This window comes from Aythya marila, assembly GCF_965140915.1.
Source record: "Aythya marila genome assembly, chromosome: 1".
Classification (NCBI taxonomy): Eukaryota; Metazoa; Chordata; class Aves; order Anseriformes; family Anatidae; genus Aythya; species Aythya marila.
This window is the reverse complement of record NC_139042.1, coordinates 147,768,187-147,793,429: the sequence shown is the minus strand read 5'-3', so window position 1 is coordinate 147,793,429 and position 25,243 is coordinate 147,768,187. Positions and strand designations below refer to the sequence as shown.

The 25,243-nt window shown below is 45.7% G+C and overlaps 1 protein-coding gene across 3 annotated transcripts in view; it reads left to right on the top strand.

The window, feature by feature from the left end:
• Window positions 1–25,243, top strand: part of HIPK2 (homeodomain interacting protein kinase 2) — a 132,518-nt gene that overhangs the window by 87,916 nt on the left and 19,359 nt on the right. For 2 of the 3 annotated variants that reach the window (XR_014316766.1, XM_082751757.1), the window contains exons 3-12: window positions 20–143; window positions 2,312–2,431; window positions 3,219–3,305; window positions 4,352–4,536; window positions 8,281–8,443; window positions 11,032–11,251; window positions 13,054–13,175; window positions 17,352–17,494; window positions 18,493–18,675; window positions 21,428–21,709. Coding sequence is in view for 2 of the 3 variants with exons in the window: in XM_082751757.1 (XP_082607883.1) it covers window positions 20–143; window positions 2,312–2,431; window positions 3,219–3,305; window positions 4,352–4,536; window positions 8,281–8,443; window positions 11,032–11,251; window positions 13,054–13,175; window positions 17,352–17,494; window positions 18,493–18,675; window positions 21,428–21,709 (1,629 nt within the window). In the remaining variant the exon portion in view is untranslated. The remainder of the gene's footprint in view (window positions 1–19; window positions 144–2,311; window positions 2,432–3,218; window positions 3,306–4,351; window positions 4,537–8,280; window positions 8,444–11,031; window positions 11,252–13,053; window positions 13,176–17,351; window positions 17,495–18,492; window positions 18,676–21,427; window positions 21,710–25,243) is intronic. The other variant, XM_082751758.1, reaches the window with a different exon arrangement.

The window sequence follows — 25,243 nt, the reverse complement described above, 5'->3', positions numbered from 1 at the left end:
CTAACCTATTCCTTTGCAGAGCCCCTGAAATCATCCTTGGTTTACCATTTTGTGAAGCAATCGATATGTGGTCATTGGGATGTGTCATTGCAGAGCTGTTCTTGGGCTGGCCTTTGTACCCAGGAGCTTCAGAGTACGATCAGGTTGGTATTGATGTCGCCCTGGCTATTGATAAGAGCTAAAATGTTTGTGGCCTTTTTTTTCCCCTTTTTTCACAGTGAACAGATGCCAACTTTTCCCGTTTTGCTAACAGGAGATATTTGCATGCAATTCTTACCCTCCTGAGTCAACTTTTCCATTATCCACCCGGAGTACTCTAGGTAGCCAGTGTGCTATTCAGCATGCTGACTATTAAGAACTGACTGCCTAAGTGAATTCTCAATCAAGAGTAAACGTTCCCGTTGGCTAGAGAGCTCTGTACATGTCTCTAATCATTGAACAGAGCAGGCACCCTTTCTCTACTGTAACAGCAAGTATTAAATAAAGGTTTATTTGTTAGAAGAAACTGCATGAACTCCACTGCATTTCATAATCCCTTTTATGAGGGTGTATATTAAAAGCAATGACAAGAAAGAGAACGTTCACAGTGGTGTAGGTTTCTAGTTAATATAAGCTGTCGTGGTTCTCTCCCTATAGGCTTTTATGCTTCCTTTGTACTCCTAAAACAGATAGCACAGCGGCTTCTAGAGTCAGGGCTGCAGAACAATTTCCATTCTGATAGTCTTCTTCCAGATGATCTTAGCTTTCTGCAAATACGGCCTGAAAAGGGTCTTTTTACTTTTAGAAAAAAAATTAAAAAAAAAGAGGGAAAAAAAAGAGGGTAATAAGTAAATAACTTTTTCGCATATGAAAATGTTTCTTTGACTCATCTTTCACAAACAGTATTTTTTAGCCTGAGTTTTAAATGTGGTATTTGGCAGGGGAAATATCCCGCAGTGAAGAGATGGGCCATTAGTGATTCCAAAGGAAATCAGATGTAGCTGAAAAACTTCGAAGCGTTTGAAAATCACATACCAAGCATGAAGAGCAGATTTCTTTCTCCTCCCCCCACCCCCTGCCAAAAAGTCGTAAAACACACAGCTGAAAAAGAAATCACCATATGTACCTGCCCAGCTTAACTGCGCAGCGCAAAGTTTCCTCTGCTGAAGTGCCGTGAAGGCTCCTGGGGAGCTGGGAAGGGGCAGGAGCTAAGCCTGGCCCCTCACTGCAGCGTGTGCTGCCTTGCAGCTCTTGTGCTGGGCTGCAGGAAGGCTTCTGCTGCTTCTCAGGTGTTTGAGCTCCCATGGACGTAAGGAGCTGCAGAGCCAAGCAAGTCAGGCTCAATGGGCCAGGGTCGTGAGTGTTTGGAAGACGTTGGAACCACAGCTGCTTTTTATGCCTCTATTATGTGTTTGTTTGTTTTTTTACTCTTCTCTGTCTCTTCTCTCAAAAACATTTTCATTTTTTCCGTAGGATTTCTAGAGTAGATGAACATTTTACGCATTTTGCAGAGTCTGCAGTAAATTTGCAGTGCGAAATATTCAGAAGTCAGGAAATGCCAAAGTTCAGGTTTCATGTGCCACCCCAGGCGTGTGTTATATCAGTCTTTAATTATGTAATCACATACCCTCTCTCCTTTGAATAAATAAATTTAAGTCTTGGATTCTGGAAACACATGTGTAGCATCTTATAGCTGTCTGAATGCCAGCGAGGTCATAATCATGGAAGTAACCCAAATAGCAAATGAAGTCATGTAGGCGATAGAGATGAAGTACTTTACACACCATGAGGGTGTCAATGTGTTTGAGTGTATATTTCATCTAAGTTCAAAGATAGTCACTTCATAGTTTTCTGGTTTGAACTTCAAACTGCTGCTAGGAAAGGCTGTGTGCTCAGCTGGGGATATAAACAGCAAAAGTTAGAGCGCAAATATCAAATTATTGAAATTACCTCCCAGAGAGGAGAGTGTGACATAAAAAGGTGCAAATCAGTGAAACTCACCACTGAAATCTCTGTGTTGGTCTTCCCCTCTGACCTCTAAAACCTAGGGACTTTCCTTCATCTGCAGATTTTGTGGCAGCATAACACAAGGGTAAGTTTCCATAGATGCAAATGATAAATGGAGGAATGCCGTACGGGAATTCTCTTTCCTGTCATTCCTTTCAGTGTGGGTTGTTTTATTTTTTTTTATTTTTTGGTGAAGTCTAACTGTGCACTACGTTTTCTCTTTCTTTCTTTGTTCCATTGTTTTAAATGCCTCCTGCCCTCCTTCAAGGAAGACCTCCAGAGATCTTCACAGGATGAACAGTGACCTCTCATCCTTCTCTTACAGATTCGCTATATCTCACAGACACAGGGCTTACCAGCAGAGTATTTGTTAAGTGCAGGGACAAAGACTACAAGGTTTTTCAACAGGGATACAGACTCACCGTATCCTTTGTGGAGGCTGAAGGTAGGAAGACGTTCCCTTGTTTCTTTTACCTTGCACTTGTTGGTTGGAAGTGAGGAGACAACCGAGTCACCTCAGAGCCTAGGTGTACGCATTTTGTGATACACCACAGACACTGGGGTGGGTATGGCCCGAGGTAAAACTGCCATCACAGAAGTCTGCAGCCCTTAACTCACCTGCTTGGCACAGATTTGTGGGAAATTTAAGTCCAGAGTTCACCTGGAAATATCCCTCGAAGTACTCAATGAATTAATGTGTAATTTAAATGAAACATGCCCCGGGCAGACTTCGCTCTAATATCTACTGCACTGAGGAAAAAAAAGGAAAAAAAAAAAGAAGGAAGAAAAAAGCAGAAAGCATTTTATTTCTGACAGTCTATCTACTATCTGTATCTACTTGTAATGCAAGTGGGCCTTGAATCTCTTGTACCAGCATGTTTGCTGTATTCACTCCCTAAGGAGAGAAGCAGTGGGCTTCTGGCTGTAAGGATGAGATGCTGAGCTTCACAGTGGGGCAGGGTGTAGAAAACCTTTGGGACACCAGCCTTATCTGGGAGATGGTCCTCCTTTGGAGGAGGATCCTCTGAAGTGAAAAAGAGAAGAGAAATCTCCAAATGATACAAAATGTGTCATGTAATCACAGTGGAGAAAGTGTAGATGTTATGTGCTCAGGCAAGAGGCACGTAGTGGTCTCTAATGAGGGCAGGGTGAGGCATGAGCTGGAAGTAGCACGTAATTCGTAGCTGATTGCTGGGCAGTTCTGGTCAACGCCTTTCTCCTGTTTTGAGCAGACACCAGATGATCATGAGGCAGAGACGGGGATTAAGTCGAAGGAAGCAAGGAAGTATATTTTCAACTGTTTGGATGATATGGCACAGGTAAGAGCATTGGTGAGTAACAAGCAAGACCATTTTGCATGCTTTTGGACAACACCGGGAAAGAGGAACTACATGTTTTCTGCATGTATCCCATTCTTTTCTTTGAGAAAAAAAAAAAAAAAAAAAAAAAGAAGATTATGCCTACCAAATCATCTCATTGTGTACTAATTTGTAAGGGGACACATGCACAGGGGCACGTGTTTTCAATGTGCTGTAGTAAAGCAGCCTTGGAAAATGGCTAAGTCACATGTTTGAGTGTCAAAGTCCTGTGTTTTCTCTAGTCTCTCCGCAGCCCCTCCATGTGACTGCTGGCAAATCACTTCACTCCTCTGTTCTTTAATGTTTCCATTTGTAAAACAGTGACGTTGGAAATACCCTGACTGTAACAGAGCTCTGTGAAGTGTGACTGTTTTGGGGAATGAGGAGTACTAATTCACTGCGTCAGTTCCATGTGGTTGTGAAAGTTAATTCCAGCATAACCACTCCTGCGACTGTATGTCTGGAGTTGGTGCTATCAAAGGCTAGACACTGCAGCATTCACAAGCAAACATACAGAAATTGAGGAATGAAATCAGGAAAGACTACATTAACATATTTTTTTTTTTTAATGATACCTGAATGGAATATTTCCCATAAACTTACTGCCAATTTTTATTTATTTTATACGTGTATATATTTTGCTCACAGTACACATAGTAAAATATCTGATAGCACAGTCCTTTGTATGACAAATATACTGATGGCCAGAGCTTGCCTGCTACCACATGGAAGCTGTTCATCTTCAGTGGAGGGTGACTAAGTGTTTCATTAGCCATTGACCCAAGCCAGCTGAACACTTAACAGTCTGTCTGGAGATCTGACATGCACAAGCCAGATGACAGTGTGACTAGCCACCCCGGAGTCTGCCGTGCGACTTCAGCAACTCCTTCTGCAGATATGGAGAGGCGCACAGGGCTTGTGCTCCAATGAGAAGTAAACACAGTTTGCTGAGGACCTGGCCATCTGTTTTTTCCCCTTGGTGCTCATCCTTGTCCTTTCTCTTTTAGGTGAATATGACAACAGATTTGGAAGGAAGTGATATGTTGGTGGAAAAGGCAGACCGACGGGAGTTTATAGATCTGTTAAAGAAGATGTTGACGATAGATGCCGATAAGAGAATAACACCGATTGAAACTCTGAACCATCCTTTTGTCACCATGACACACTTGCTTGATTTCCCTCACAGCACACAGTATGTGGCTTTCATTTCCCTTGGGTTTTGAACTGAGGGGTAAAGGATCGGTTGTTACTGAGACCAAATGTATCTGAGGGATATTTTTTAAAAAATTAAACCCTGAGTTTTAATCTTTTTCTGGTCAAGAGAAAAAGACGATTGCCAAATCTAAGGTTGTAAGAATTGTGTTGTAGGTGCTTGGCATTTAAAACACAGCAGAGTGTACTACATTCATTATGTAAATATTCAATAATTACATATGTTTGCATTAAAATGCAGAAGAAATTATGCAATTAGTGCTGAATGTATCAGTATATCTCCAAGTAATATAGCCCTGATTGTTAGTGCAGTAATCAACCTTATCTGCAGTGGGAGCCGACCCTTCCTCCCAGAACCTTCCCATCTCGCAGGGGTCAATCTGGGGCTGTTTGCCATTTAAGGGAAGAGCTTTTTCTGCAGCAGTCTGGTTTATGGGAACAGACAGCAGGAAAAAAAAGTTCAGGTTTTGGATTTGTTGTTGCCTACCTGTGAAACTTTAAACACACTGCTCTGACCTCAGCTGCAGCATTTGTGTGATGGAGGTGGACTTCACTCCCTGATGGAGATGTGAAGAAGCATCATGCCTTCGAGCCTTACTGTTCCTTCTCCTAATGCTGTGTCAGGAAGTGTAGCAGCCTAAAATGCTGGAAACCTGCACCCAGCACATCACACTCATCCCCTGAGAAATTCACATAGGGCCAGATTTTCGAGGTGCAAAACACAAGCACATAGTGGGAGTTTTCCAAAGCACTCAAAACACCTACCTTTGAACATCCTGCTCTTACAGCTCCTTGCAGTTCAAAGTGGTTTTAGAGGCTGTCCCTTCCGTTACCAACACAGCACCATGCTTCACTAGGTGCTAGGTGCATGGGTGCTTAAAGGCCATGAAGAGCTTGGGTACAAGAGTAATGAGGGCTGCTTAAATACTTTAGAAGATGTTTGTGTGCACACTGCGGAGCAAAAAGTTACAGTGCATCAGCTCTCCTGCCCATATCTCTGCTCTTACGTACCTGCAGTACTTCAAGCTCATTTAAGGTATTTTTCTCTCTGTGAAGGAGAGGTAGCTGCTTTTTTCTTGCATTTATCACGAGATAAGAGCAGCTGTGTACCAGAAGGTAGTGGGTTCATGATCTGCGTAGACCCAGTTTTACCCTGCTTAGACATCTCTGAGTGTTATTATCTATAAATAGATACGAAGTGATAAAGGTAATGAAAACAAGGCAGGAGGTTTGTTGTGCTAAACAGAGAAAAAGTGAGTTTCATATAAAAACATTAAAAATGACAGTCTTTTCTAACAGCATTAATATCATATACAAAAGTCTTCTCATTTGCAAGAGCTGACTGTGTAAGAAGGAGAGATTTGTGGCATAATACGTTGCCCTTAGAAATCTTTCTGCTAACACCACAGGCAGGTCTTCAGTTTTGAGGTTCTCACTCATGGCTGCTCGGGCAAAGCCCCAGAAATGCTGAAAATGTCATTGGGACCAATATCAGTAAGAATTTTATCTGAATAAAAAATTCAGCATCGGGTCTCTGAATATGAAATGTGCCAGCCGGGTGCATAACCCCACATAGCCCCTCCATGCTGGAAATGGTGATTGGTAAAGGGAGCAATAAGCTGTAACCAGCGTGGCAGGGTGATGGAAATTTTGTCTGTGATTGCCTGTGGTTTTGAGAATAGAAACTTCAAAGCCTCGAGAGGTGCAGGGACTTGTAATCTCTCTTGAAAGTAAATCAGGCAGCAAAGAAAGTGAAAATATATGGAAGATGTAGCTTCTGGAAGGAATCACTGTTGTGGCACGCTTCAGAGAGGCTGTAAGTTTGAGCAGCCCATAAGGGGTTGTTCTGCTTACTTCCAAGCAAGCAGGAAAGCGAGTTTAGCTCCCTGTCAAACATATTTGACTGTGTGGCTCTTAATTTTGGGGGTACTTTCTGTCCTGTTTTGCTCTGTGCCTTTCTTTTTTACCTTTTTTTTTTTTTGAGACACAGAATACAGTATTAATTAGCAGAGATTATACCATTTTACATAAAACCTTTTGGTAACATGCAATATGCCATGTACAGAAAATGTACTCTTTTCAGTGCTTTCTGCTTTTTGGAGGGGGAGTTACATTCATACTTGACTGGGAAAAGTCAATCGAATAGTCTTCTACCTTCCTTTGATAAAAGTGTTTGACTTCTCTAAATGTTCTGCAACTTACAGGTATTTCATAGTTCTTTAAAAGAGTGCAGATAATGAGCAGCTATGCACAGTGTCGAGTCTCCCTTGTCTGGAAGTGATTATGGAACAGATACAGTAATCAAGAAATTACCTGTAAGAGAGGAAAGATGATCATGTGAGTAAGAGATGAGACAGGGATAAAAAGATCCAGGTCTTCTTCCTGACCAATCCTAGCAATCATATGAGTTTGTATGAGTTTGTTCCTTTTGAAGGGACTTTTTTTTTTCCTTAAGAAGTACGTGACATGAAGTTGTCTTTACTTGCCCTGCCTTTAACAGCTTAGATGATTACAAAGGAGGTTATGCATATGGCCGAATTTTTACAGCTACAGCTGATTTTCACGGCTTGTATTTTATATTTTTATTGATCGGAATAGTGGAAATGAAATAAATCCCTTTCTATTTTTTTTTAAGTTGTATTTCAGACTCTGAGGACACATTTGTAATAAACACAAATATTGTGTAAGAGTTGTGGAAATCATGCATAGGCTTGTAGGCCTTAGAAAAATTAGATTTTATTAAAAATACAGTTTTGCTCAAGACCACTGTACTGTTATCTCTTAAACCCCTGTGTGTCTTGGTATGGCAATTATAAAAGTGAAGTATTGACAGTTTCATGTACCAGACACCTAGAGTGCTCTAGCAATGCAGAGAGTATTTCATCTGCTTTACTGAGGACACCAAATAAGATATTTCTCAAAATTTCTGTTGCTGTACCAGTAACATTTCAAGTGAGGTTTGTATAAAGAAAGAGGCTGTAATCTTTCTCCCTAGAGATCTGATTCTCAGTTCAAGATAACCTCAGAGCCTGATTCCCTTAGGGTGTTGATGAATCTGGTTTTGGCGTAACCTTTTGGCATATGAATCGTCCCATTCACTACAAGAGGACAGCTTGTGTGTTTTAAGATAAGCATCTGCAGAAGTGTTTAGCCGGACAGGGGCAAGGTTTTTTCTGCTCATCTGGACTGAGCCATCAGGAGCTACTTTTTAAAAGGAACAAGTAAGATTTTTCAGGGGTCCCAGTGACCAAGAACAGTCAAATTCTTCCTTGCAAGACTTTAGGCTACCTTTAGGCATACACCTGAACAGGAAGCATTATTTGTCTTTTCCTCTCAGCCTCAAGCAGATCAGAATAAAGGCAGTGTCTCACTTGCTTGCTTCAGTCTCTTTCACTCTTTCAAACTAGCTGGTTTGTTTTTTCCTCCTGATGTCCGAAGACTGACAGATTTGCTTCCTTTCTGTGACTTATGCTCAGTCCCATGGGGGCACTCAGGAGTCCCCGAGCAGCCACTCTCATCCTGACACCCATTTGGCCCTCTTCAGTGCAGGCAGGGTTGTTCTGACTCTCACTGGTAAAGAGACCTGCATAAAACAGCAAAGTGCATACAAGCCTAGAAAGTGCTAAGCCTGCCATTGAGACCTAACCCAGGGCTGCTGTGGTGAGCTGTTGCCTCTCCTTGTTGGTTGGCTGGTTGGCTGATTTTCTGCCTTCTCCTCGCACAGTGTCAAGTCCTGCTTCCAGAACATGGAGATCTGCAAGCGGCGGGTGAATATGTATGACACCGTGAACCAGAGCAAGACGCCATTCATCACCCACGTAGCCCCGAGCACATCCACCAACTTGACCATGACTTTTAACAACCAGCTGAACACAGTGCACAACCAGGTAAGAGCATCGGTCAGTAGCAGCCAGTGCTTGAAACACTTACATAATTGAGGCCTAAAAGACACAACACAAAGGCAGCGTCTCATTTCCCATGCAAAAAGCTGGTACTTTTCTACTGTCCTTCCTCAGCTCTTCCTCATTCTTTTCTTTAGGCAAACATTAATTTCATGACCTTTCGTGTGATTGTGAAACGTTGCCCTCGTTGTTTACGTTGTTGTTGGGGGTGATAAATCCTGCTTACCTGGGAAGTTGCTATGGGGAAAAGCTCATTAGTTCCTTAATGCAGCAAGCAGGCAGGACTGCAGTGGATCAGGCAGAAGTATTTGTGATCTTACAGCACTCCTTCAAATTGGCATTAGGTAAAAAGAATTTAAACCCTTCTATAACAGACATGGCACTGTAACAGCTCAACAGGAAAGAAGATTTTAGGGGTAATGTTTATTCTTCTTTCTCATTGGTTTCACTCCAGGTGCCACAGCAGACACAGTCACCGTGTTACAGAACACACTGCAAACCACACTGGTGGGCTCTGGCTTTGTAATCATACTTCGTACTCCTGCATTAGTTTTATATACCCCAGTGTTGGGCAGTGCCATGCTGACAAATTTGCTATGACTAGCAAGCTCAGTTGTTTACCACAGGGCTGTATTACAACAGCAAAAGGAAACTCTCCAGGGACAGCACTCTAGGAGACTGACGCTGACGAAATAGCAGCTATCCTTTAAGCCCTTCTGGAACTGGCTGCTTGAGATTCGCTCTAGAGATTGCAGGTGGTATTGCGGAAATGGCGCTTGGCATTTCAAAAGCAGAGGAACTAAAGGATTCTGTGTGGATGTTCAGGGTGTTCCTGTGTCACTCGGAAAGCCAGACTTCATGACTCAGTTCTCGATGCATGTGATCACAGAAGGTCTTTTGGAGCAATTCATTAAGCAGATGCACGCACAGATAGGTCATGGTTCAGTGTGAAAGAGTATTAGTTACAAACACTAGTTCCCATTCTTGACTGTTTCTGAGATGCTGACTACAAAAATTCGTGCTACATGCTCTGCTAGGCCCCAGCTGCAGGGCAGAGACACCATTTGTACCACAGTTGCTAGTAGGAAATGCAGAACTTGCTTTCATTTCCTCACAGCTCACTTGATGTTCAGACCGGTTGTGAGCTGGGGAGGTCTGTGGTAATCTGAATTTTCATAAGGGATGTGCTTTGTGAGCAGAACTGGTATCTCCAGTGTTCCTGGAAGAAGTAGTAAAAATGTTTCCAGGAAGGGCGTTCTGATTTGAACAAGCTCCAAGCCTTTTACCATCCTTTTCAACATACCACTCATCTTGGCTCCCCAGTGATCCTCGTCTCTGCAAGATCCCTGGGTTTTGCCTCCTTCCAGTTGTGACTCCCCAGATCAGCAGTGTGGGAGCTGTTGTGGTTGCTGCTGGGCGTGTTGCACAGGGGAACAGATCACACTTCTCTGCCTCTGCACGGAGCGGGAAGGAGGAGGAAGAAGAAACGTTTCACCAGGGTGTCTCTTGTGGCTGTGCAGCATGGGTACCCCTCCCCAGCCCAGTGGCAAACAGGGCAGTGCTTAGTGCTGGACCTGCTGCCTCCTACAGCTGGGATCAAGGCTTCATCTCGGTCTTCTTCATACATTCACTGCGAGATAAGTGTTGTCTGACTCGTCGCCAGCAGTGGTGCTGCTGTGTTTGGATGGGAGGGGTAGCAGGGAGGAGAAAGATGGGCTCTGTTGTGGTAGATCCTATTTGCATAGACCTGAATGCTAAGGGCATATTTTTATAGAACAGTGGCAAAGCTGTTTAGGGGTTGTTTGTCTGCGACTGCTGCAGACTCGGTCCAAGTAATACACAAGTCACCATGAGATTTCTAAATGTTTTGCAGAACATTGTGCTGATATTTGTGACTGTGCAACATCCCCTGCTGGAGTTCCTGCTCTGAGAGGTTTTAAAGTCAAGCCAAGCAAAATTTGGACTTTGAGAGTATTATTGCTATCTAATGTTATACTTCTGATTCCTCCAGATTCAAACGTAATTTGAGGGGCATGTACCAGCTTAGATACAAGGCAGAGGAAAGGCTGTAATCCACCTCTTAGGGTGAGGCTTTGCAGGGAACGGAGGTGCCAAGTTTCTTTTACCTCAGCAGTGTGAGCTTCTTGTAGAGCTGTGTGTGTGATGAGAGAACAACACGATCTGAGGGTAGTAGCATTTTCTGAACCCATCTTCTTCGTGCTGCAAACCAGAGCCAGTTGGGGTCTGGCTGGGGCTAGAGCTCTGCTTTGGAGAACACGCTGTTTCTGAGCAGTCCACAGCAGCGCTGTGTAGCCATGGGTCCCATGGCATGGTACAGCTGCTATTATTTGGGTAAACCATGTTCCTTTCCCCCTTGCTGCCCTCATCTCTGTGCTCCTCAGTGTCCTGCTCCACCCTTTGTTTGTTTTCAGTTTGCTGTTTTTTTTTATTTACATTTTTTTTTTACTTTATCTTACACTATCTTACTTTCTTATTTTAGTTTTGGATTTTGCTTTTTTCCCATCTCCCTCATTTTTTTGTTTGTTTTTGTTTAATTCCCGTCATTCCTTTAGACCACCAACCTGGCTCCCACCTCCTCCAGTGCCACTATTTCCTTAGCCAACCCCGAAGTCTCCATACTAAATTACCAATCTGCACTCTACCAGCCCTCAGCGGCGTCCATGGCTGCGGTGGCCCAGCGGAGCATGCCCCTGCAGACAGGAACAGCGCAGATCTGTGCCCGGCCTGACCCCTTCCAGCAAGCTCTCATCGTCTGCCCACCAGGCTTCCAAGGTAAGTAACAGCTTCACCAGGTCTTGGCCACCCCCTGCCCTGTCCCCACTGCTCATTTATTTAGCTCTTGTTTGAAACAAGCTTCCTTAGTGCAGATCATATGGAAGAAAAACTGAGCATTGAGGTTGTTGCAGGCTACTTGGATGTCAACAGGGTGAAATGTCTGCAACAGCAGAGGATTTTGTAAACGTGTTGCCTTCACCTCATGGGTTGGAGGTGGCTGGTCTAAAACAATGGGGCAGGCGCTGGTATCTCCAGTGGGAGGGGTAGGGAGTGAGGGAGAACTTGTAATATTTGTCATCCTTTGCCCTGAACAGAAATTTTGAGGATCTTCTGCCTTACCTTGGCGAACTTGATAAGTTTCCCCCACAATAACAATTCATTAGGGCATAAATAACTGCTTCATCGTTTCTTGTTAACCCAGATGTTAAAAGGGCAACTCAGGAAGTTAATGCAGTGCGGAGCATGGTGCTGGCAGGGATGAGGGCTTGCCCCCATGACAGACACTTCCCTGCTGCACACAGCTCTGCCTGTGTATACCAGTGGAAGGTACTGCTGTCCACTCCCAGACTGAAAACCTTGGTTTGTATACCTGATGTTCCTGCCTGGATTAGACACATGCACAGGCAGTGACTCCAATAACTGTACAGGAGCAATTCTGGAGATGAGTTGATGCCTTGATTTAGGAGTAGTAGCATGTTCACTAAGAGCACTAGCTAGTGTCAACTGATATATCACGCCTCTGTACTCCCAGTGTGCAGACCCTGCCCGTAAGACAAGTCAGTTGATGACCAGTCGTAGACACTTGTCCTTCTCTTGACTACACACTGCAGTAATTTTGTAAAACTAGCCAGCTATCTGTAGGAATCTACAAGGTCTACATAGACCTTGGTTCAGGTGGTGCAAATTTTGCTATTCATTTTTCCAAGCCTCTCTGTACATCTGTCTCTAGGCACTTGTTAAATGTTCTGCAAGATTATCAAAGCTCTTTTGAACTGGGGGAGTTTAGTTAGACCTCTTCTACATAGTTAAAATGCATCTCAGGGGTTTGACTTCAGAAACGTATTGCCAGAACATGTAAGCTAACATCTTCAGCTTGCTGTCTTGAGAAAGCTCTAAAAGAGAGAAGGTAGCATGGGCTGTGTTGTGCACTAAGGTGGTGGAGTGGGGAGCTTTCCCCAGCTCAGTTAGGCTAATGCACAGCGAGGCCAGCAATGGTTGGAGGTTGAGGTGCACTAGGTCAAACACAGCCAAATAAGAGTCTTCTCAATATAACTCCTGGGAAGCCGTGCAAGGGAAAACCACTCATCCAAGACAAGACTGAGTTAGTGCACAGTTCTGGATGCCCATCCCACTGTCCCTCTTTGGTCACAAGAGAACATTCTCACATAGCAACGTTTTTTGGCTGGCAATGACCATTTTCTGTTGTCAAACCAGAGAAAAGTCATCTAAGAGAAACCACTCCCTCCCCTCTCTTCCTTTTCTCCTTGTACACATGGCATTGAATTTTTTCCCCTGGATTTGAGATAACCTAAAAATATGAAATACATTAATCCCTTAACATCTTTGAAAACATCTTTTCTGTACCTTCATGCATGTACCATGTTTATTAGCATCTGATGGGTATATTTGGACTGGGGTGGAGTATGTGGGACTCCTAGAATACCAATATTTCAGAGGGACTAAACACTGTGATTTAAATGGATATCATTGGGTGCCTTTAGGCACCTCTGAAAACCAGACTCCCACTCCTAGCAATGCTGTTGATGGCTAATGATGTACTTTCTGTGCCCATGCAACAGGGTTACAAGCCTCCCCTTCGAAGCATGCTGGGTATTCCGTTCGGATGGAGAACGCCGTTCCCATTGTCACTCAGGCTCCTGGGGCCCAGCCTCTGCAGATCCAGCCAGGACTTCTCGCACAGGTAATGAGCTCTGAAGACACCAAGCAGAACGGGTATCTTCTGTGTTATTCAGCTCTTGGAAGCTGAGGAGAGTAGTTTTTTCTGAGGGCAGAGAAAACCATGTCAGGCCTCTGCTGAGGAAGAATCAGTAGGAACCCTCATTCATCCCCAGCTTGTGGTCTCAGTGGCAGTTTGTGGCCAGAAGTTGTGCTGGTGAATTGTATGCCACTGAAAAACCTCCCATGCTTCAATTATGCAGCCTTTTATGAAATGTACTTTTATTTTTAAAGTTATGAGAGAGATGTAGTCTGCAGAGGCAAGGGCCTAACAACCAACGAGCTCACCTTGTCATCAGCACCTGTTGGCACAATTCTCCAAACTGCCCTCACAGAAAAAGCATGGTTCTTCCCAGGAAGACACCCAAATGAGAATAGGTATCACTGTTCACATACACTTTCTCAAAAGAAACCCAAGCTCCTCAAAAAAGAGTAGTTTATCACTTCTTGTGCATCTGCACTTACTGGTTTTCAGTTGGTGCCATGGTAGGTCTGCCAATATCAGACATGTTTCTGGGAGAAAAACAAACAAACAAATCAAAACAACTTGTATTTAGCATTAAGTTGTGGGGCCTGGAAAAGATGACCTACAAATCAAAAATGCGTTTAGTTGATTAGGATTAGTTGATCTCCCATGCTGCCATCAATACTAGCACGTTCGTTCATATGCAGTCAGGTACCGGCGGATTTCAAGGTTTATGTCCGTGTGCTGGATTGCCAGGATAAGACTTGGTGCAATTGTGATTCTTCACCAGCTGCTAACTGCACTTACTGAGCGAAGGCACATCAGAACCCAGCTTGCAGCCTCCATGATTTCCATTAGATAACATGCCCTGCCTGCTCCCAAGGAAAGAGTCTTTGTCAGAGGGCTGTCTGTTTGACATAAGGCTGCTGAAACATCGAATCTACCTCAGTTGAAGCCTGTCGTAACAGCCTACATGGACCATCTCTTGTTTGGTGGGAAAGGAAGGCCTAAGAGGCAGTTGTCCTGAGGGCTGCAAGAGTCTGGGGTTGTTGTGGCATTGGTGTGCTCTGCAGCGTAGTCATAGAGAGGAGGGTCAGATTTAAATCATGGTGAAGACAGCAGGATCCTGAAAGATCTTGTGCCCTGCAGTTCCTTTTTCTCCTCAAGGTGGCCTTGTTTGGGTCACTGCTCAGTCTGGGAGTGAGTGCTCAGGAGAAGTTTTGCTACGGATCACTGCCCTGCCCCAGTTACAGGAACTGTGGTTTCTCGGGCTGCCCTCTGGTACTTTATATTGACATTTTATGCACTGTCACTTAGACAATGGAATTTAAGCTGTTTCTGAGAAATGCTCCTCGCTCACATAGATTTTATTTTTCATTTACTAGAAGAGAGGCAGTCTGTCTGTTGATATATCTGTCTGTCTCAAGTGATGAGAAACACTAGCTTCTGCTCTGATGGCAAGGCACTCTGATTGATGCTGGTGGCATCTGGTGTCCGCAGGCCTCGCTCGGTTTGGGCTGAGCAGCTGGGCCGATAAACAAATCTGTACCCAATTCCAGTTTCCTGAATGGAAAAACACAGCTCCTTTGTAATGCATTGTAGTCACATCTGATCTCTGGATGGCTGTGCTTCTCTCTCTCAGCTGAGAGCTATCCCTCTCATGCACAGCTGCTTATCTAACGCTGTTCAGCCCGACCTGTGCATTTGCTCCAACTACGAGAGGGACAGTCCCCAGCAAAGAGCCTGCTGCCTCCAGAGCCCACTTCTGTCCTTCCACCCACTCCTCACGCCCCAGCACTGTGCGGTGCCATCAGGCCCTCCTCTGCTGCCCACCCGACATGGGTTGCTCTGCTCGCCCACATCAGGAAGATACTGGCAAAGCTTTACTGCATCCCAGTGCAGCTGGCATCCAGCGCTCCCTGTGTGTTTTGTGTGAGGCTGGCACTCCTGGAGGCAGGGCAGGGGAAAGGGTTCCAGCAGCTGGATGGACCCACGGCAGAGGCGGTGATGGATGTCGAGCACTGTCTCTGGCAGCTGCATGTGTGCAGCCTGTGATGTGGAGTTAGACAAAGCAAGCAGCCTGCGAGGTGCTGAGCCGGTGGTGAAAGTAACTTGTTACTTCTCTGGGTTTGTTTCCAGCCTCCCAAGCAAGTTTGTCCAAATGCTGTATGCACAAAGACGAGTGAAAGAGGACTGATCCTGTCTTTCCTAGTACCTCTCTGCAGCTTCAGATCTCAAAAGGGACAAAGCCATACAATTTTTTGGCAGGCTTCCATGATGTGACCCAGAACTGTCCCCTGTCCTTGAACAGTGCCCTGAATTCTTGAGTTTCTCGCGTTTTAACTCCTTCCCAGCGATGCTTCTTCCCATGGAGGTCCTGCCACCAGCTTTCAGAAGAAACACGTTTATTCCATTAGTTGTTCTTGTTTACACCAGGAGCGGGAGCTCAGTCGCACCAGGGGCCGTACCACCTCTGGGGAGCAGGGGCCAGCGCTGCACTCGGCCACAGCGGCACAATTTCACAATAATGCAGTAACTGGGAGCAGATTGAGGCTGCAGGCACAAGCCTCCCGTGTGTAAGCACCGCGCGCAGCGCTGGTGGATCAGCCTAGACAAGTCTTACCTTCAGATTAAATGATTCAGTGGTCCTTACCTAATAAGTGAGGAATTTGTGCCTGGACCCTGGCACTGAATCTAAATCTGTGCTCTGCAAGAGGGGAAGGAGTTTGGATATGTTCAGTTCTCTTGCTGAAAAGGGAGGAAGCACTTTTCTCTGCAGGTAAATCCAGGTGGTCCCTTGGGACTGAGCACAACAGTAGCTGAATCTCTACTTTTAAATCAAAGCAGGATTAAAAAAAAAAAAAAAAAGCTTTTTTTTCCTCCCTGATCTTTTGCCTCTCTGTCGTTTCCTCCTACTTGCTCTGACCAGCACCAGGCTGTCAGTCTGTGGCTGTAGTGTCTGCGATGCAGAGCTGTCAGGAGCCCTGTGACAGTCCTTTCTTTTTAGATGTTGCAGAGAAGCCTCGTCACAGCAGCCTTTTTGTCTAACTTAGCAACATGGATCGTTTACAAGATGGTCAAAGTTTGGAGCAGAACTGGGAAAAGTTCAATTTTTTTACAGAGGATGGCAGAGGGGGATTAGAAGGATAAATTACAGGATTCTTGTGAGGATGGAGATGAGGACTAATGCATGCATGCCTGGACAAAGACTCCCCTCATTAAAATTTGGCCTCCTCGGGAGGTTATACAACATGGGCCTAAGGAGGGTTGTAGCCAGTGCCCCTGTGTTCCCCAGCCCTGGCAGCACACAGCAAAGAAGGTTTCACTCTGAAGGAACTGGAATGTGACCGAGCCAAAAAACAGCTCGACTCGTGTGTGGAGTCACTGGAGCGGGATGACAAGAGGGATGATGGCATAGCAGAGCGATGGCTCACCTCGCAGGGCAGAGATCTCCACCCTGCAAGCAGGGCAGCTGCTGAGAAAAAGCCAGAGAGTGCACGGAGAGGACAGGCACGTGATGAGTAGCCATGCATAGCTGCATTCTCCTTCGGCCAGGGGTCCTGGTCAGCTGGACCTAAGGCTACTGGGCACCTTAGCCCATGCAGGAAGATGTCCCTTCTGTGGAATGCTTGGTGGCTGATATGTCCCCCCTTTCAGTGCTCCCAAATTCCTCTTCTTTTCCTCCTTGCAGAAGCCTTGCAACCCCTTGTTCTCTGATCCCTGAAAAGTTCTTTCTTGTTTTAAGCTGCGTTAAGTTCCCGAAGTCCTTTAGGGTCTGTTGAGGTGGAAAGAAAAATTGGCTGGCACAGGGGGGGAAAGTGGCACTTGATGAGACCGTAGTGCCCAGCTGATCCGAACCGTCAAAATTAAAAGGTGCTAATGCGTTGGATGTTTGGGTTGAAATGCAGTTTCAGTCCCTCCCATTCCTAGTTTACCCTGAAACACAGCTGCTGCTTGGAAGGCAGGGAAATTTTCTCTCTCTTGTGCTCTCTCTATTGATAACTTCACTATTTTGTCATATTTCCTAAAACTATTCTTGATCTATGACTGAAAAACACTAAGAGCTAGGTGTTACGATCATTATTATTGTGAGGAGCCTCAGCTGGGTATGGATAATCACTTATGTGCAGCGTATGGCGAATTTTGCTAAGAAATACTTTTTCCTCTGGCCGACAGCAAGCATGGCCCAGCGGCACACAGCAGATCCTGCTCCCCCCCGCCTGGCAGCAGCTGACCGGGGTGGCCACCCACACTTCTGTCCAGCACGCGACCGTCATCCCGGAGTCCATGGCAGGCACCCAGCCGCTGGCAGACTGGAGGTAAACTGGAGGCACGTGGAGGACGTGCGTAGGTGCCCGTGAGACAGGCAGCGTGTGTGAGTGTGTGAGTGGTGGCCTCCGGAGTGGGTCAGCTTCTGGTAGAGGCTGTGTTCAAGAGCTGGTATTGAGGGTATGAGGGTTGTCTCTGACAGTGGAGATTCAGCAGCTTATTTGCTGTCATGGAGCGCTCTCAGGTATCCCATGTGGACACCAAGAGTGCATCATTGTAGGACCAAATCTCGTCTCAATTTGGTCTCATCAATGTGTATAAATACCTGAGGTGTGGGAGGCAGAGGGATTTGGCCAACCTCTTTTTGGTGGTTTGTGGGGACAGGACAAGGGGCAATGGCCACAACATGGATGACAGGAAGTTCCGCAGCAGCGTGCGAAAGAACTTCTTCACGGTGAGGGTGACAGAGCACTGGAACAGGCTGCCCAGGGAGGTTGTGGGGTCTCCTTCTCTGGAGATATTCAAGGCCCGTCTGGATGCCTACCTGGGCAGCCTGCTCTAAGGAACCTGCTTTGGCAGCTCCTTCAATTCTGTGATTCTGTGAAATTTTCTCCCAGCCTGCTTCCAGCCCTGCCATCCTCTCCAGCCTCCTCCTATTCCTCATGGAATATTCCTCAGGGCACTGTGCAGCAGTCATCAGTGCTGGAGAACACCACTGGCCTTGGCCTTGTGAGGCTGTGGAGCAGGAGGGGAAGGAATGGGGGCTTCAGCCTGTGCCCCCAGCACCCCACAACCACACAATAAATTGTGACCTCCCCAGTCAGAGCTGCGGGCAGCTTCTCTGTCCTCCATCCTTGCAGCCCAGCGCTGTGCCATGGCGCTTCCTTGGGGGGAAACGCTCCTTTCTGGGCAAAACCCAGAAAGGAGCTGACAAAGACTGAAGAGCCCCGAGGCGGGGCCTCGGTGAAGGCGGTGGGAGCCTGCGAGAGAGCCTGCCGAAGAGCCGCCGGTCGCATTTTAAACGTGTCCCTGTCTCCCCCCTTTGCAGAAACACCCACGCTCACGGCAGCCACTATAACCCCATCATGCAGCAGCCCGCGCTGTTAGCTAGCCATGTGACTCTCCCCGCAGCCCAGCCCGTCAACGTGGGTGTCGCTCACGTCATGCGCCAGCCGCCCGCCGCCGCCGCCACCTCCGCCAGGAAGAGTAAGCAGCACCAGTCGGCGCCACGGTGAGTGAGCCCCGGGTGGGCAGCAGGAGGAAGGATGGTCCTCAGTGGGCAGCAGGAGGGAGGTCCTACCCGCCTGGTGCTGGTTACAGCCCCGAAAGGCAGGCGTGCTGACAGGGGTGGTGTGTACCGATGCCTGTGGGGTAAAATACAGCTGGTTCCACTGCCCACAGGTTACTTTTGTGACGACAGGTCCATGGGGGCAGGAACACGTCCCTGATGTCTGCATGTAAGACTGAGCCTTTCAAAAACAATTGGATTGTTATCTGTCTTCAGAGTTTGATGCCCTATTGAGCAGAGGACTGGGGTGGCTGTAGGCTGCCTTCAAGCTCTCTAGCTCCTTAGCTGGTCCCTATCAACAACAGCACATTGCAGCGGTGGGCACCCACACTGGCCATTTTCTGATCATGGCAACATAAGAGAGAAGAGGAGGCTCAGGGGCAGCCTTATTGCTCCCTACAGGTACCTTACAGGAGGCTGTAGTGAGGTGGGGGTTGGTCTGTTCTCCCATGTGCCTGGTGACAGGACGAGGGGAAATGGGCTAAAGTTGCACCAGGGGAGGTTTAGGTTGGATATTAGGAAGAACTTCTTTACTAAAAGGGTTGTTAGACACTGGAATGGGCTGCCCAGGGAAGTGGTGGAGTTACCATCCCTGGAGGTGTTTAAAGGACGTTTAGATGTAGAGCTCAGTGATATGGTTTAGTGGAGGACTTGTTAGTGTTAGGTCAGAGGTTGGACTCGGTGATCTTGGAGGTCTCTTCCAACCTAGATGATTCTGTGATAAAACAGAGATCATTTTATAAGGGCATCTCATGCAGGGGCAGTCTATCAACTGGAGGTAGGAGCATTTGGCTCTGCAAGGAGAGTGGGTGTTCGTTCATGTTATGTTATGTGGGACAACCAAAATGGTGGGGTGACTGCACTGCCTGTCACAGCCATGTGGCCTTGCTTAGAGGACAAGGCCATTTAAGAGTTACGTGCAACTGTTCAGGGGAAAGTCTTCTGGGCTGTGAAACTAGCACCTCCGCTGAGCTACATTCCTGTTTTCAAAAAAAAAGCAAGAAAGAAACAGTGCAGGGGAGAGAACCAAAATGGGTCACCAGTCATGCAGTGGCAAAAACAGGAGCTTGTGGTTTTCCTGGGTGACTGGACTGGGGCCAGCGGAGCTTGGAGTTCACAACCAATTTGACTCTAGTTAAGAGGCCACTGTTTAAATCCTTCTCATTTATCTGCTCTCTAATGTTGCATTTACTTTGGGTGGGCTCCAGCTGTCTTAGTCCATTCGTAATGTAGAGCAGAGGCAGCTACGGCCCCAGCAAGCCAGCAAAATAACGTGCCTGTCGCAACAAATGTGCCCGTGTGGGGCCTCCCCTCTTCCTCCCCTCTGCCGGGGCAGGGTGCCTGTGTCCAGGAGGAGTTGGACACTGACGGAGCAGTGGATTTCTAGGGCTGTACGTTTCCATTAATTGTGGAGCTTTTGTAGCCAAACGAGGAACGTGCTCCTCCTGGCTGCTCATTGGTATTCAGAAGGCACAGCAAATGCTCCTGTGCAGTCATTTGTTATGCAAAAGACCCTGTGTAAGTTGGTGTAGTGCGATATGTCCATAATGACTTCCTTGTGATAGATGCTACCTATTCCTTTTGTTAGCTTTCAGGCCACACTGGAAATGCAACCCAGACCTGACTGTAGAACAAAACAAGAACTTTGTTTTTTTGGTTTTGTTTTTCTCCTTTTTTTTTTTTTTTTTGAATCTGCAAATGTTTTGCAATGAGCAGAATAAATGCAAGTGGCTTTTTTTGAAAAAAAAAAAAAAAGAAAAAAAGAAAGAAAATGTGGGAAATGAATGAAATGAGCTTTAGTCAATGGGCTTTGGTAAATACATCTGCAAACCTGTGCTGCACTGTTTGGTGGACAGATTCAGTGCTTAGATCTCTTACCCAGGTGGGTCCTTTACAACTTTCAGGCAGGGAAACTGAAATAGGATGAATGGGGAAAAAACAGGGCTTGGGTTCTTTTTTCACTGTGTTAACAGAAAGATTTTTTTTTTTTTTTTTTTTCTGATTTATATGTGCTGTATCTGCTGCCTCACATGGGAATGAAATGAAACTGAGTGTCTGCCTTCCCATCTGGGTACCCTAATCCATGGGACTCCACTACTTTAGAGGATGAAGCACTGGGCAGGAAACGTTCATTGAAAAAAAAAAAAATCTTAAATGGAAAATTAAATTTTCAGCTAAGAAAATCAGTTTTCCTGATAAATGACTGTTGTTTTCCACAATAAATTCTAATTTTACTTCTAGCTTTTTCTAGCCAGAAACAAAGACCTGGTCACAACACATCCTTGCAGTTCATCAGGTACAGGAGAAAGGAATTATCTATCGTTTGTGCACTTTTTCCTGCTGTGGCAGGCGCTCTGTGCCCGCCTGTGTTTTGTATGTCTGGGCTGTGTGAGCAGCCTCTACTTCCCAGCACAAGCTGTAGCCAGGGACTCCTGGGAGGCAGCATTTCTCATTTGGAAATTTATGGGGAACACAAAATTGAGTTTTTTACTAAAAGAAGGTACTTTTCAGCCAATTATAAGAATAAGTCATGTGAGGCACTCTGACATTTGAAGAGGCGACCATGCCAATTTTGCAGTTTTCCCAGACTCCATAAATCAGTGTGAGAGAATGAGAGGCCAGGAACCAAAAGCTGTGGCAACAGGCAACCGAGCAAGCTGAGATTTAACCAACTAATGGCCTTTCCTGTTTCCAGAAACGCATCCACCTACGAAGTTTCATCCTCTCAGTCCATCAGCTCGCCTCAGCGGTCGAAACGAGTGAAGGAAAACACGCCGCCTCGCTGTGCCATGGTGCACAACAGCCCTGCCTGCAGCACCTCCGTCACCTGCGGCTGGGGCGACGTGGCCACCAGCACCACGCGGGAGCGGCAGCGGCAGACGATAATCATTCCCGACACCCCTAGCCCCGCAGTGAGTGTCATCACTATCAGCAGCGACACCGACGAAGAGGAGGAGCAGAAGCATGCACCCACCAGGTGAGCAGCAGCTCTGCTCTTCTCTCTGTTGATGAGAAAAAGAGACAGAGAAGAGCTGTAGGGTCCCAGGAGATACGGTTGGATCCTAGCACCCAGGTTTCTCATTTGGGGGGAAAGAGAATGAGGAGGGCAACATACTAGCTGGGGAGCCTGCAGACCTGGTTATGTTCCCTACCACACTATACATTTGCTGTGTGATCCTGGAGAGCTGTCACAGTCTCCCTGTACCATGGTTTCTCATCTCTAAGAGCAAATAATAGTTTTTTCTATTTCACAGCACTGTTTTAGAAGACTGTTTTAGAAGTTCTGTGGTAATGATCCCCTTTAAGTCAGATAGCTATTTAAAGCAAAGACAATAAGAAGAGCTTGAAAGGAAGGTAGTTTAAAATGGCCTTTTCTCTTTCTAAGTGATCCAAGCATCTGTAAAGAGCATTAAATAACACCTTTAATACATGGTATTTTCTATAAAAAGGTCCTGAAAACATTTAACTTTGTGGTATAAACACTCAATAAGAGTAAACACATTTGCATGAGGGTTGCTCAGCTCTGACTGTGTTTTCAAAACATCCCAGAACCATTGTCATCTACGTGGCAGAAACTGATGGCTTTTTGACTGACTCTGTAGAGAGGCATAGAGGCTATAAAGGCTGTGGTGAGGAGTTTGCTCCTCAGAGAATTAGCTCTCCCAAGTAAGCAGTGCGGCACAGGACAGCTGCCACTGCTGATCATCTACTGTGCATGAGACAGGACTTCATTTTCCAGGACTGTCTTTTCAGCACCTTTCATCACATGCAGGCACTCTAGGTTTCCCATCTGATGCCAGTCACAAAATATCACTCAGTTTTCTAAGTTGCGGAGAAGTAGCTGTGCAAACAGCTGAATAATTATACCATCTTTATGCGGGTAACTGAGCTAGGAATTTTTTAACCTTATCCTTCCAGTACTGTCAGGAGAGACTTATTATTTCTTATTTAGGACATGCTCCATGGCAGATTTTACTTTAATCATTGGTGTTATCTTTATCTCTGCATCTCTGTGCTGCGGTGAAAAGTGGAACGCTGCAAATACGAACAGAACAGATGAGATGCATTTGGCCTCAAGGAGCTAAAGATCTGTAAAGTAGAGCTGTTCGATTCAGGTGTCTAGGACTGCAATTTCAACCTGCCTCCCACCAACCACCTCTGCTTTCCATTCCCTTTTCCCTTACTGGTGAGCTCCACCAGGCAGAGAGAGCTAAGTGCTTCCCAAATTCAAGCTCACCATGAATGAAATTATTGTAATGGGGAACTGATCACAGGACAGCATCACATATTTCAGCTTAAAAAAATAATAATTGCTGCAGTATTCCTTAGTTTGGCAGGCAGAAGAAAGTATATTTCCAGAAAGGGTGGGGTAAAAGTCAGAGTGGAAATCAGGACTAGAATAGAGAGTCCCCTTTTCCAGGGCTTTTAAAGGAAAAGAAGGTACAAAAGAAGATACAAAATTATTACTGAAAACTAAGGACTAAGGTTTTGAAGCTAGGCAGCAAGGAGGCAGACATCTGTCTCAAGAGTCATGGGAGCTATTTGCAGCTCCATGGTGCTGGTCCCAAGCTTTGAAAAATCATGTGCAAGTACTTAAACTTACCCTCTGGGTATCGTCTTGAACCCAAAGTAGGGTGGAAGGAAGGGCCACTTCATCGAACAGTAGTCTCCTCTGCCTCACCTTGGCTGCCATTTGACCAGCTTCTTCACTCAGCACCTCTCCAGGGAGACAGGCAGAACAAAGTTCTGGAAAATGTCTGGAAATCAAGTTGGGAGTTTGGGGTATTTAAATGTTTGGGCAAGGTCTGCCGAGGGGTTAGGAAAGTAGTCCCAGGAGCCAGGCTTACATAAATGAACTGGCTTTCATATAACTAAAGCATATTCAGGACACGTTCCTGCCTGGGATCAGATCCCTGGCTACTTTTTGTATCCATATGGCATATCTATACAGAGTGCCAGGACTACAGCATTCCTGGAAGGCCGAAGCTTAAGAGCTAGATTTAATTTCTAAGCAATGTAGAGACATTTTGCATGGACACGGGCTGCTCTAAGGCACTTTCTGGAGTTCCAGAGTGAGTTAAATTGTCCATGCAGATATAACCAGAGCGAGTGGAGAATTAGGGGTATAGAGACACAGATGGAAAACAGTATGTCAGAATGGGAATTTTTGGTTAAAGTCTCAGGGAGAGCAAAATCAGCCTGCTCAGAGCCTTCTGACCTGGGTAGATACAAGACCAGATTCTCAGACAGAGTAAGAGTCTCGCTTTCAGCCAAGGAAGCCGTATCAGCATTTAATGCCAATTAACTTTGCCCCTGCCAAAGATGAATTTGTTTGTTTTATTGAAAGTGCATCACATTTAGGAAAGTATCTCCTAGTTTTCTTACTCATGTATTTTTTGTCTCCAAGAAAAATAGGAGTGGCAGTGAGGTCTATGCCTTGTCGTAATTGGTGCTGAAATGTTCAGGATCCATGACTGAGTCTAACATGAAACTGCGCAAAATGTGTTGTCTTGCCCATGTTTATGCAAATATTATGCTATTGGGCAGTAGCAGTGGTGTGGGGGTGAAAAATAAGGAATAATGTGAAACATGTTGTGAGTGACAGCCTAGTAATTTTAGCTTTTTCAAGACTAGAATAGAGAAACAATATGGCAGTGGATCAGTCACAGTTAACTTCCTGATTCCATCTTTTTGATAACCCGTGGTGTCTTTGGATTAACTTCATTGAGGTTGGATCAGCTCCTGAGCTGGCTACAGCACCTCCTTCTCTTATTTCCTACGGGGTTACAAATTTCTCTTTGACCCATGAGACTAAAATGTTTGCTTTACCGATGGTTCAGTGAAGAGAGATTAAAGGTACTTGTGGTTGTGAGAAGTAGCAGATCCTTCAAAGATGCAAGAGTTCGTAAGTCTCAGTTTGAGAAAGACTGGTGATGCTGATAAAACATGATACTGCTGTAGCAGGTTGGATTTGCTCAGACAGAAGAGCCTCTCAGTCTTAGCAGAGGAGCAAAGAGAGCTTTTCCGCTACAGGAGATGCAACTTCTTTATTGTCAAAAGAAAAATGCAAAGAATTCTGTGTGATACAGGCAGAATTTCCCTTTACCTGATGAAAAACACAGATGTTCAAGTAGGATGTTTATGCAATACCAGCTGACAGAGCAGGCAGGCCAGCATTTTGCTCGTTCTTCGCCCACATGTGTTTTACCCCGAGGATGAGAGTAGTTTGGTGTAATCTTTTTCAAATCAATTGTCATCTAAAAGCTTCACCTGTTGGGTGAAGGAGCTGGGGAGGTGGCGTTGAGGTAGGCTCTGAAAGAGCTGCTCCATGGAGCCTTGTCAAAGGGGGCCATCTACTGGGCCCCGTCCCTGTGCCAGGGGTGAAATTACAGAGGAGGGACCTCAGGGACAATTCCACAGGAACCATCTTGAGGCATGGTCGGAGATTCAGGGTCAAACTCCTGATTAAAAAGTCAATTTATCAAAACCAAGACTTTTTACAGGATACACT